We start from the raw sequence: 12951 nt of genomic DNA on the forward strand, positions 1-12951 counted from the left end.
AGGGAGTGATCAATTTTATGAAACCAATTCTATATATATCTCGTTTAAATCAACTGGTTATACCTTCATAATTTGTATGCGTAGTCCTATGACCTTCCTCTACTAGTTCCTATGATATAAATAAGAAAAGAGCATCTTTTTTTGATTACTAAAGATTACTAAACGGAGCTATTACAAATGATCTATTATAGTACCCTCTAGATCTAGATTACATATGCCTACCTATCAACGAATCAGGCAGTCAGAAATAGTATATAGGAGCCTGCCCCATCAATGAATTACGCTATTAGAAGTGCCCTATAGATTCAGCATCTAGATGCCTGGCCGTCGTCAAATTAGGCTGGGGAAGTGCCTGGCAGATTCAGCATCCAGATGCCTGGCCGTCGCTAAATCAGGCTGTCAGATTCCGCATCTAGATCCCTGGCCGTCGTCAAATTAGGCTATGGAAGTGCCTGCCAGATTCAGCATCCAGATGCCTGGCCGTCGCCAGATCAGGCTGTCAGATTCAGTATCTAGATGCCTGGCCGTCAACGAATCAGGTAGTGGAAGGGCCTGGCAGATTCAGCATCTAGATGCCTGGCCGTCGTCAAATTAGGCTATGGAAGTGCCTGGCAGATTCAGCATCCAGATGCCTGGCCGTCATCAAATCTGGGCGTCAGAAATCATCTACAGAAGCCTGATAAAGCTGGCATCCATGATTTTGGCCGTCATCAAATCTGGCCGTCACAAATCATCTGCAGAAGCCTGATAAAGCTGGCATCCATGATTTTGGCCGTCATCAAATCAGGCTGTGGAAGTGCCTGGCAGATTCAGCATCTACATGCCTGGCCATCATCAAATCTGGCCGTCAGAAATTGTATGCAGACGCCTGACAAAGCTGGCATCCATAATTTTGGCCGTCATTAAATTTGGCCGTCAGAAATTGTATGCAGACGCCTGACAAAGCTGGCATCAATGATATTGGCCGCCATTAAATCTGGCCGTCCGAAATCGAATGTAGACGCCTGACAAACCTGGCATCCATGATTTCGCCGTCATTAAATCTGGCCGTTAGAGATCGAATGTAGAAGCCTGACAAAGCTGGCATCTAGATGCCTGGCCGTCGCTGAATCAGGCTGTCAGATTTAGCATACAGAAGCCTGGCCGTCGCTGAATCAGGCCGTCAGAACTGGCATCCAGAGGCCTGGCCGTCGCTGAATCAGGCTATGGAAGTGCCTGGCACATTCAGCATCTAGATGCCTGGCCGTCGCTGAATCAGGCTATTAGAACTGGCATTCAGAAGCCTGGCCGTTGATGAATTAGGCTATAGAAGTGCCCTATAGATTCAGCCTATAGAGGCCTGGCCGTCGTTGAATTAGGCTTCTAGAAGCTCCCTATAGAAGTGGCCCGTAGAAGCTGGACCCTTTACCAAATTGGGCTATCAGAACTGGCGCCAAAAAATTTTGGAGTGAATTCCTGATTTCAACTTTAATTCCTAAAATTCGCCGTATGCGCTGAATAATGATGAATGAGGTAAGAACTAGCTTATATAAGCCTAATCATAAGCATTAAAATCATGGAATCTATAGTATAAATTTTGTTCGTTGACATTTTATGAGAATATATGGTGGACAGACCTATGGTGGGTTGTATATATCTGTAGAGCGATAACAAAATAAAATTTCTTCAAACTTCTCCGTTTTCGCTGAAACTTTGTATACGGCTACCTAACGTATGCATTACGTCCTAAAATGAATTTGAATCGATTCGCGCAATTTCTGACCAAGTAATTCATAAAACAAAACTTCAAACGCAAATAACTTTACAGGGGATGGTCCGATCGCAATGAAAATACCATCATTCAAACCGGCTTAGTCAGGAGTATATTGTATGATTTTCCGGGCTATTAATATCCCGAATATTGGGTATGCGCCTATGTGTAGGTCGGCGTATAACGTTTAAAGAATCTTTTGTCGAATGGTTTTTTTATCTGCCGCGCATACACAATCCGCCCTATATTATAGTAATAATACCGGCCTATATTTTATTCTGCCTAGTAGGCGCGTGTAAATGGCTGACAATACGCTCCTGCCGCGCCTACCCCATCAAAATTAATTACCTGATTTTAATTATAATAAATGCCGCCCTTATAATGCGAATTTCGCTATGAAATTAAATCTGCTTATGAATAGAACGTCGCTCTATAGCATACTCGAATTTCAGACTAATAACCCTACTAATTGTATTTAAAACCTATGTTACAAAAAATCTTTGCGACCGTGGGAAAGACCCACTTAGCGTAAACCCTATTTATTAGAGGCCGCTTTTCTAGGCTACTAGACCTTTTTTCCACCCATGGGATAGGTATATATAGTTCCTACGACGGCCTACACTATCGATAGGCTCCTAGCCATAGAAGCAATATTTAGACTTTTTATCTTAGCGATTCTTAACTAAGTAGAAGCTAGATATATAGCCTAGAGACTTAATGAAACCATCCTTAAGTCGATTAAGATCAACGATTTAAACCATATTCTTACTACGATTACTACACTAATCGCCTAGGCTAACATAGATTACTAGAAGTATGAATTCTTAGGAGATTCTATCTTAAAGTTTATAGTCTCTTACCAGCTCTTCTATTAGAATCTAGATTAGAATAAAGGAAACCTCTTAAGCAACTACGATAGCTTTATTAAGCACAATCACCTTACCTAGGCCGCGCTCTATACTAGACTAGATCGTTTCATATTAACTCGTAGATTTACTCCTCGTAGGTAGAACGCGCTACTAAGATCCTAACACTCTAATACGTTATCCTTAGCTACTAAGCGACCCTACTATCAGCTAAAGTCCTTACAGACGTAGTAGAGGCTCTTATTAGCACTATATATAAAGACGGTAGACTCCCTAAAGCATAAGCTTATCTATATCGTTTTCTCCCTAAAGTCAATCTCCTATCTTATAACGATAGGTCTATTCGCGATGCTACTTATAGAAAAGGTAATAGCAAGCTAGTAGATCATCATTATTTAGCCCGTTTAATTAGCTATAACTTTAATAATTTAGCTATCCTAGCTAAAGCTCTTATTCATCCCTCTTACGGATACGATATTACTACTTAATCATACTAGCGAGTCGAATTCCTTAGCGATGCTATTCTAGATATGATTATCGTATCTACTATATCTATATACCAGACTTAGATATCTTAGGGTCAAATAACTCTTATTAAGTACGCCGTTGTTAATTCGAATCTCCTTGCTTTTCTCTATATAGATTTCGCTATTCCTAATAAGGCCAACGATGTCAATACGGCGTTCTACGCTGACTAGATTTCTCTCTAGCGTTTTCTCTAATTCAATAGTCCTACTATCAAGGTCTCTATAGAAGCTTGTCTAAAACGATACTAGCCGCTACGCGAAGAAATATAGAGAGCGCTATAGGCCATACCGGACTACCCGTGGGAACTTTTCACGCGCCTATATGCCGATAAGTACTTTTCTAACATCTTCGAAAGTGTTCTAGGTGCAATTTTCATTGACTCTAGCGGAAATCTTAACATATGCTAAACCTTTGTTAAACGCATTAGCCTACTACCTTACTTGCGTCGGCTCATCGCAGACAAAGTCAATGTCATTCATCTACGCAATATGGCCTAGAGTATGATTAAGGGTGCTAGGAGCCTTGTTTTCAAAAAAAGAAGGGTAGCGGCTTCAAATAGTGCCACGAAGACTGGCATGGGCGTGATGCTCGAAACTAGAGGATATCCTTCCACGACAGGGAAGCGTCAATGAATGTCGAGACGGCGCGCGCCGCTCCCTGCGATCAGTCAACTCCGCTCTCGCCGCTCGGTACATTGGACCGGGGTCGGAAATTTGAACCGCATGTCCTTCTCCAGGCGACCGAGCTGCGGCGCATCTGCCGTGATAAACAAGCTCTTGTACTCATGCTTCTTTGCGTGTTGCACAATTCGTCGCATGATCTCAGTCCTTGTTCTCAAGTTACAGCCACTGCACCTAGCCGCCCTACCAGGCAATCGACAATATCGTCGAGGAGTAGGACGCTAGTGTTCGAATAATCACCTGCATCGCTTGGTGCTGCTTCACAGCTCTCGTCACAACCACTATTCCCTCCGCGTGGCCAATCTTGCCCAGTGCAGTCACAGAGACATAGAATCAAATCGAAACTTCACTGCTCAGTATCGTTGTTGGCATGTCCACATTCTCGACATCCACCAGCCAACCGCGGCCGAAACCAGATTTTGTGGAACGCGGCTTCGTTTTCCCGCATGGTGTGGTATGAAAAAAGTCCGCTAGATCTATCGAGTCGTTGGAGAAACAAAGACACGCACAATCTCGGCGTCCGCTCCGCTGGAGGAGTACGCCCACGCCGTCTTCTTCAGAACCAAGCGCACCACTGCTTCAAAATCCAAAACGTTGCAGCATGCTACGAGCGGAGGCATCTACTGAATGCGTCCCGGTCGCGCTGCCTCCTCTGGATCAGAGGCTTTCTCTTCCGGTCCGCAAGCTTCGTATCCACCTCAATCAGATAAACTATTGGTATAGTATTTGTCGATTGTATTCCGGTGGGTAGGATCAAACTTTTCGGTCGTATTCTTGCGGCGGACTAGAGAATGATTTTCTGGCCGCCAAGAGGCTTTAGGCGACGTTAGGAGATGGAAAAAGGATGTATAGAGAAAGATTGCAACCATTCATATGCTTAGAGTTAATAAAACTAAGAAGCTCTTAGTAAGACTCATTATCCCAGCCCGTTGGCGACGTCTCAACAGCATAACCATTTAACAGATCTGTGTAATCTCGATACCAACGAGCAAGGTGAACTGTTCCAGCAAATAAAAATCAACGGAGGCATTATCCAATTGCCTACTGCGACGCATCCAATTCCTGTTACGGTTTCCCTATGCCAGCAGTTTGGACATGCATTTTCCTCTCCAGAAACTCAGTCACAATTCCCTGACATTCCCTTGACCGAGTCGGAAGCCGATTTCATCAACGTTATAAATATCTCTGGTGCCAATTTTGAGGGCTTTATCAAATTTGTTAAACGACTGATTATAACCTCTTCGTTGCCGTCATTATGCTCTGAAACGTGAAGGTTTGGGGAGACATTTTACAAAACAATGTACTTAATTTTTGCCATCACGTCGGTCGAGCTATCACAACAATATATTATTTGCAGCGCCGTCTATCTCATAGGGAAAATAGAAGGGATTGGCACACTTAAGGATACACTTCCAACTAAGCCAACCTCTTGGCCTTCACCAAGTGCCGGATTTGGTCCTGTACGAGCTGAACAAGATCCAGGGCACTGAACTAGTCTCCACCAGTGCTAGTGCGCAAGGTCCGATTCCCAGGCCACTGTTCCGATTTCTCACCTGCCATTATCGCAGTACGCGCACAAGGCATCGGCAAGCCTTTCGCTAGTTCGGTAATTACCTTAGACAACTTGGAGATTGAACTGATAACACCACAGATGACTGCGTTGGGGCAACGCGGAAGGTACTCTACCGAGTCTTGAAGTATGACGTTCACCGGACACAGACAAAGTGCGGTGATCAAACTCATCTCTCCTGCTGCAACAAGGCTACGTTCTCAGGAGACACCGTCTACGTCTAAAATAGAGTCCTAGCAGCTTTGTTGAGCCACCACTATCGTAACCTAATAGATGGTTCAACGCAGCTACTAGAACACGTCGTTCAGCATAACAATCTCCGGAATACTAGCCTTGTTGTAGCAAGAGAGGTGGGTTCGATCCCCTACTATTCGACCGTCAGCGCCGGCCAATACCATTGGACTGCAAAACAAAAGTTAGCCATCGCACTTTCTGTTAGCAGCAACGCGTCTGACCCACTGGGAGCATGTTCCCAGCAATAGACAATCTTCTGCTGGCACTTTTCCCTGGTGACATGCCGAATCGTGATACCGATGACCGCCACTAAGTGACATTACCTTCCTGAGTTTTGAGTAGAAGTTTCGTAAAACTTTCCTGAATGGCCCGTTGCACGTACCGATTTAAACAGTGTTATCCGTCCAAGCAAAAGCTCTAGCTGATTTTACTTGGGTCTCCTCATATATATATATATATAGCCTCCCGCATCTGTAACCGTTCCTTCAAACTACAGCAGTCATCACTCATCCCTTGATCAGCCTCAATCAGCCGCCGGCTTTGTGCACCCTGGAATGAGGTTGCCCATCAGTCATCCCTTGATCGGCCTCAATCAGCCACCGGCTTTGTGCACCCTGGAATGAGGTTACCCATCACTCATCCCTTGATCGGCCTCAATCAGCCACCGGCTTTGTGCACCCTGGAATGAGGTTGCCCATCACTCATCCCTTGATCGGCTTCAATCAGCCGCCAGCTTTGTACTCTGTCGAATGAGGTGCCACCGCTGCCCCTTCATTGACCACCCAGTAGGCCCCTGGCCGCCCTTGAACAGGGGCACATTCCTTTTGCAGGCCCACAAAGGTTTGACCTCTCCTGGTCTCTCTTGAAGAACGTATCCCATGAGGCAAGCTTGTTCGCGAAGGAGTTCAAGTTGCCACGCAAGGTTTCGTTCCTCCGGTCTTCCACTTCACCAATACTATCCAGCTACAAGTACATAAATTCCGTCTGGAGGGCGGTGGGCCCATTTTCAGCATTCCAATGGAGTGAAATATTTGAAGAGTCACTGGCAACGCTTAGGAACTAGTATATAAGGACTGCCGTTCTCTAAACCAAACCACCATTATCATCTCCTTTATCTTGTTTGAAGATACTAGTTTTACACACCAGAATGCATTTCCGAACCGTTGCTTTTTTGGCGTTCGCTTGCGCAACCTCGGCGTTGCCCTCCATGGCTCCGCCAGAGGTTGTGAATACCCCGAGCATTGGAAGTAAGGGTAATGCCGACATCCACTTTCCAATTCCGGACAGCATGACGGTGAAACAGGCCCAAGCCAAGTGCGGCGATCAGGCCCAGCTTTCATGCTGTAACAAAGCTACGTACGCCGGTGATACTACGGATATCGACAGTGGCATGCTTGGAGGAGTTCTAAGCAACCTCATCGGGGCTGGTTCGGGCGCGGACGGGCTAGGCTTGTTTGAACATTGTTCCCCGGTCCTACCTAGTATGTATCGTCTCTGGTATAATAAAAAGCATATTACTGATTGTCCCTTCCTACTAGTCATTCCGATCATTTCGGAGCAGTGCAAGCAGAACATTGCGTGTTGCCAGAACTCTCCTTCTAGTGCCGTAAGTAAAGCATCTGCATATTAAGTGACGCATTTTTAACGTTTGAATAGAACGGCGATCTTATTGGTCTGGGACTTCCCTGCGTCGCGCTTGGGGCTATTCTGTAGATCCATGTGTCGCTTCTTACATTTAAGGGAAGCATTCGCAGCCTGTGTTTTCAAGATTGGGTCTTGAAAAGGCTTTTGGGAGTGTTGCCTTTCTATGCTTGGCATGTGTCGTCATTTTTATTCTGTTGTGATTGGGTTCTGGATTTTGGCGGTCATAGTATGATGTAATTGCAAGTTATTGAAGTAGCTACTAATTGCTGGCCTTGATTTGGTTACATTATCCGTGTATCATTCGGTACTGAATACTAAATTCTTGTTTTGAATCTTTCGGTGTAGTGCTTGAAAGGCGCAATGGTGATCTAGCTGCTTAAAGTTGCCTCCCTGCCACCCTGTTTGTTTGACCGACGAGAGCCTTGTGATCGTGGTGATCTCAGAGGCTACGGCTTTGAGGCGCCGCAAGCGCCACAACCACGGTTCATAGCGTTACCACTATCATAAAATTGCGAATGTCCAGCGACCGCGAACGGGTTCCTTTCCCTGACTCCCAATATGAGAAGACAAAAAGCGCCATCGCAGCAGATCCTTGTAGACACGTGCTCTTGAGAACAGAGCCGGGCAAATTCTGCGCCTTGTGAACAGTTCTCGCACTGGCTCAACAATATTTACCTGTCTACTATGATCTCGTGGAAAGGCTTGGAGTATCGATACCCACCCGCCTCTCATGTAAAAACGAAGCCACCTCTCATTCACTGTAGATTGTTGGAGAAGGGCATTCCATACTTTGCTGTCTTTTTATGCACTATCTTCGGTCTCGTACTTCTATGGAATCGACGGTCACAAAAAAAAATGACGTTATGGATCTCATTTCATTCAAAAACAAAGGAGAATGCGAAAAAATCAACCATCTCCAGGGCCACTTTTGCCCCCTGTAAAGCCACATGACCGCCACCTCCCTTTGTCGTGTAGGAATCAAACACACAGTTTTTCGGAAGGACTGGGTGTGGCGGCTCAAGGGGCTTGAACACCACTGTACCGCAAGGTCATAGTTCTACGCCTAAGCATTCATAGATCGGATGAATACATGGCCAGCCAGGCGTTCGAAGCTTTATACCATTGCAATCGCGTGGAATTGGCTTTTCCCTGGTGCACCAGCTGGAAATACTAGACTTTGTCAGAGGGAATTGATAACGTAATTCCCGGGTGAGTGGGTCACACAAGCGAGTGGGTCAGAAAGCGCGATCGCGCCCCAACGCGTCCACGCGACGAAAGACCGAATGTTGGTGCAGTCTGCTTTCTAAGATTGATAACCACGAACTCAGTAGCCGGCAGCTTCCACAATATGGAACTACTGCTAATTCAATGGCATCATTGGTCCTCCTGCCATATGCGCCCCATGATCCGCATTTGAAGAAATTCAATGCTTCAGTCATCCAGAAGAGAGTGCGCTTTGATGTATATAAAAGAAAAAAAAAGAAAAAAAACGTCTGTTTTCGCCAGTTGATGCTCTTCGTCTTTGAAAGCGAACTAATTGTCTACCGCCATCGATGCCACTTCAGCAGCATCGACACTCGACCCCTTTTTCCATTAACGTTACAAGACCGAATTTTGGACAACAAACTATACATCAAATGCATCTTCCGTATTATGTTGGATTGAATTGAGAGTTTGGGAAGTTTTCCATGTCGCCACCAGATCCAAGGGCGATTGAAGTCGCTAATATCATTTATCAGAAAGACGTACCTGTAGGATTTGCCTTTAACGATTGGGAAAAGAGTTCGAGAGTCACAGCACAGAATTTCCTGTCTGATTATCTTGGGTCTTCACTTTCACTATCGAGAAGGAGGATTTTTTCTTTGAAAGAGACGTTAATGTGTAGCTTTGCGCATGTTAAGTTACAGTACAAGGTGATCGGCCAAGGGTTCATGGTTTGACGCTTCCAAAAATGGCGAGAAAAACACACCCAAGTCTCCCGCCAAGCCTCCCTCTCAATGGTGGTTGAGTGGATTCCTAGTCACATTCGTATACGTAACAAGGTCTTATTGAAGCGTTGTAAAAGAGCGTGACAGAGATTGGCGGTAAAGCTGGTTTCGAAGATTAATATACTGTACGGTTGCCTCGACATTGCATATCAACGTATTTCGAGGCTGCTTGGCCTACAATCCAGACAGTGTGCTCTGATGCCCGGTCGGCATCGTTGCGCCCTTGGCAGCGGAAGCAGCGCTTCTTTGATCTCACACTCTTCCTCCCTTCCGATACCCACAGCTCAAAACGACCAAGCCCTATGCTGGTCTGATAAACCCAGGTTTCCGATTCCATTGTCAAATCCGCAGTAAAGCTAGTGTGCCGACAGCCCGCAAAACCATGTACCTGGTTTCTAGTGATGAAATTGCAGGCGATTTTAGGAGATTTGAATAGTGCTTGAAGCAACGCTGGGCTGTATACACATGAGATGTTCAAGCCCTTGAAACCCGAGTATTTCATTGATGATTGAATAGTTCTGCTTACACCGCAAGGCCTCAGATTAGAAGACCGCGAAAAATTTGATGGCGACTCAACGTTGCTTAATCAACGCCGACCCAAAAATTCACTCGTATCACTATCTCAACATGACCCTACCCAGTCTCTCTCGCTGGTCGTCTTAAACTGGTGGCGAATATGTCACTTCAAATAATTAAATTGGTCAAAAGAAGGTCTTTCAATGGGGCTCTGCAAGGGTAGACATCCAAAAATATCCAACGTTTCACACCAACCAGAACACGCGACAGACGACCAGCTGAGAAGACTATAGATACCTCCTCTAGCCCCAGTCATTGGCTGTACAAGATAATCCAGTAACTACTTCAAGGATTTACTCAAAATGTGCAGCGTTTAAACGTTCCCATCACAGTATTTTCGTTGCCATTTCTTTTTCGACGTGCCTTGAAGGCCACGTGGGTCCAAGATGGCTACGGCTACAAACTTCGCGTCGGCCGAGCGACCGAGAATCGCCTCATGGCAGTCCCGGCGACTTCGGGATAAATGTTTAGGTGAGCTGTTCATCATTTGTGCTCTTATTCGAACAAATGGCTGCTGTGAGGAAATAGGAAAAGGGTTTTGGGTGACGACGAAACTATAACTACATGCATCTCCACAATACGAACCTCTATCGTGGTGCAGCGTGGAATTCAGGAATGCAATACAAAATCCTACATACAGCCTTTAAGTGTACGAAAACGGTCCACAGTCTTGATAGCTACGCGAGGATTTGAAATAAACCGAGCCATGAATAGATTTCTAGACAAACCATGCCAAAATAAAAGATCCTCCTTACGATATTGTGCCAAGAAGATAAGCCAAACAATTTTCCATTACAACTAACTAACAAAATCCTCCGAAGCCACTCACATCAGAAATGTAAATAGCGCTGAACATGACCAACAGTAGTAAAACCATATACTGAAAATACTGCACAAGGCCGTTCCCACGCAGAGCCAGTTTCACCTGCTGATTTCAGCCTTTGACGTGCATGCGCACCGCCTTACAGGAGAGCCCCAAGCGCGACGCAAGGAAGTCCCAGACCAATAAGATCGCCGTTCTATTCAAACGTTAAAAATGCGTCACTTAATATGCAGATGCTTTACTTACGGCACTAGAAGGAGAGTTCTGGCAACACGCAATGTTCTGCTTGCACTGCTCCGAAATGATCGGAATGACTAGCAAATATAGGAGATTAGTAAAACGTTCGCGAATACTAAGATGTAACACTTACCAGGGAGGAGAGTTGAACACTGTTCAAACAGGCCCAATCCATCGGCACCCGAACCGGAGCCAATGAGGTTGCTCAGAACACCTCCGAGCATGCCACTATCGATATCCGTGGTATCACCGGCGTACGTAGCTTTGTTACAGCATGAAAGCTGGGCCTGATCGCCGCACTTGGCTTGGGCCTGTTTCACCGTCATGCTGTCCGGAATTGGAAAGCGAATGTCGGCATTACCCTTCTTGCCGATTTTGGGTGTATTGGCTTCCTCCGGCAGGGCCATCGGGGGCAACGCTGATGCAGCGGCAACGAACCCTAGAAAAGCGACGGTTGGGAAGAACATCTTGACTGTAAATACTTGTATTTTCGAAAACACGATTGTGGTAGTTCTTTGTGCTGGCCGTGAATGGCAGTCCTTATATACCTTTTCCGGCCCAGCATTAACTGTACCTCTTCTAGATATTCATCTACAGGGGAATGCTGAATATGATCTCGCCGCGGAATGTGTGGAATGCAGCATACTATCTCTCCTACAGAGCCTGACGATCCTTCTTAATATTCTCTACACTGTCTGTTCATCACTCGCCAATGCTACAATGAGTCAACAGACAGGTGTATTCCGCTTACAGTATGACGTTTTATGAAACTGCATACCACTTCTACAATTTTACCTTCCTCACTACACTGGACGACTTGGTCCAAGCTCAGTAGACACTTTGTGCCTTGGAGCAGGGGGATAGCATCAGCTGAGCAGGGGACTTGAGCTCGGCTTCCACATTCCTCAGGCCTGTTTAAATTCTGTCGCGCTGAAATTATCTCCGTGTTGGGTATGATTTTCAAGGAAGTGCAGAGTCGGCTGCTCATTAAGGTCGTCAAGGGATAATTGACGGGCCCCTAGTTCCAGCGAGTGAGTGCAGTGCTGGCAGGAGTACAGTAGTACTCATTGAGGTCAATCAAGGGATAAGTTACGGCCCCTAGTTCCAGCGAGTGAGTGCAGTGCTGGCAGGAGTACAGTAGTACTCATTGAGGTCGATCAAGGGATAAGTTACGGCCCCTAGTTCCAGCGAGTGAGTGCTGGCAGGAGTACAGTAGTACTCATTGAGGTCAATCAAGGGATAAGTTACGGCCCCTAGTTCCAGCGAGTGAGTGCTGGCAGGAGTACAGTAGTACTCATTGAGGTCAATCAAGGGATAAGTTACGGCCCCTAGTTCCAGCGAGTGAGTGCTGGCAGGAGTACAGTAGTACTCATTGAGGTCGATCAAGGGATAAGTTACGGCCCCTAGTTCCAGCGAGTGAGTGCTGGCAGGAGTACAGTAGTACTCATTGAGGTCAATCAAGGGATAAGTTACGGCCCCTAGTTCCAGCGAGTGAGTGCAGTGCTGGCAGGAGTACAGTAGTACTCATTGAGGTCGATCAAGGGATAAGTGATGGCCCCTATAAGCAAGTGAGTCAGCCCAGAACACCATAACGTAATTCCCAAGCGAGTGGGCCACCCAAGCGAGTGGGCCAGCCGAAAACACCATAGTAAATGCATCATATTTATAACTCGATATTTCAACAGCCACAAGTTAATTTTATTTGATTATTGGCATGAAAGTTTTAATAGACATGACAAACGGTATAAATAGCTCTTGATCAAAATTTAGAAAAAATTTCCTTGCATTACTAAAAAAATATAGCAACAAAGACAACAAATATATATATTTGAACCGCAGAATATGATAAACTTTTTAAATCTCATAAATAGGCTACGTATGATCTAAAAAGTACTATCATATGATAACCCTTCATTTTAAGCTATGGTTGTTGAGATACTGAGTCGTAAAATATCCCATTTACTATGGTGTTTTGGGCTGGCCCACTCGCTTGGGTGGCCTACTCGCCTGGGAATTACGTTAACTAACGTATCTCACTAGCGACCCGCCCACACA

General features: G+C 45.5%; 2 protein-coding genes across 2 annotated transcripts; one reads left to right on the top strand and one right to left on the bottom strand.

The window, feature by feature from the left end:
- Nucleotides 1-6916: 6916 nt before the first annotated feature.
- Nucleotides 6917-7341, top strand: PFLUO_LOCUS4150 (uncharacterized protein; the record flags this gene model as incomplete). The annotated part of the gene is made up of 3 exons (XM_073781471.1): nucleotides 6917-7109; nucleotides 7167-7234; nucleotides 7285-7341. The coding sequence occupies 3 exons, from the start codon at nucleotides 6917-6919 to the stop codon at nucleotides 7339-7341; spliced, it is 318 nt and encodes a 105-aa protein (XP_073638222.1).
- Nucleotides 7342-10798: 3457 nt separating this feature from the next.
- Nucleotides 10799-11363, bottom strand: PFLUO_LOCUS4151 (uncharacterized protein; the record flags this gene model as incomplete). Its single annotated transcript, XM_073781472.1, has 3 exons — nucleotides 10799-10855; nucleotides 10906-10973; nucleotides 11030-11363. 3 exons carry the CDS (start codon nucleotides 11361-11363, stop codon nucleotides 10799-10801), a joined length of 459 nt encoding a protein of 152 aa, XP_073638223.1.
- Nucleotides 11364-12951: the final 1588 nt, after the last annotated feature.

Source organism: Penicillium psychrofluorescens (genome assembly GCF_964197705.1).
Source record: "Penicillium psychrofluorescens genome assembly, chromosome: 3".
Classification (NCBI taxonomy): Eukaryota; Fungi; Ascomycota; class Eurotiomycetes; order Eurotiales; family Aspergillaceae; genus Penicillium; species Penicillium psychrofluorescens.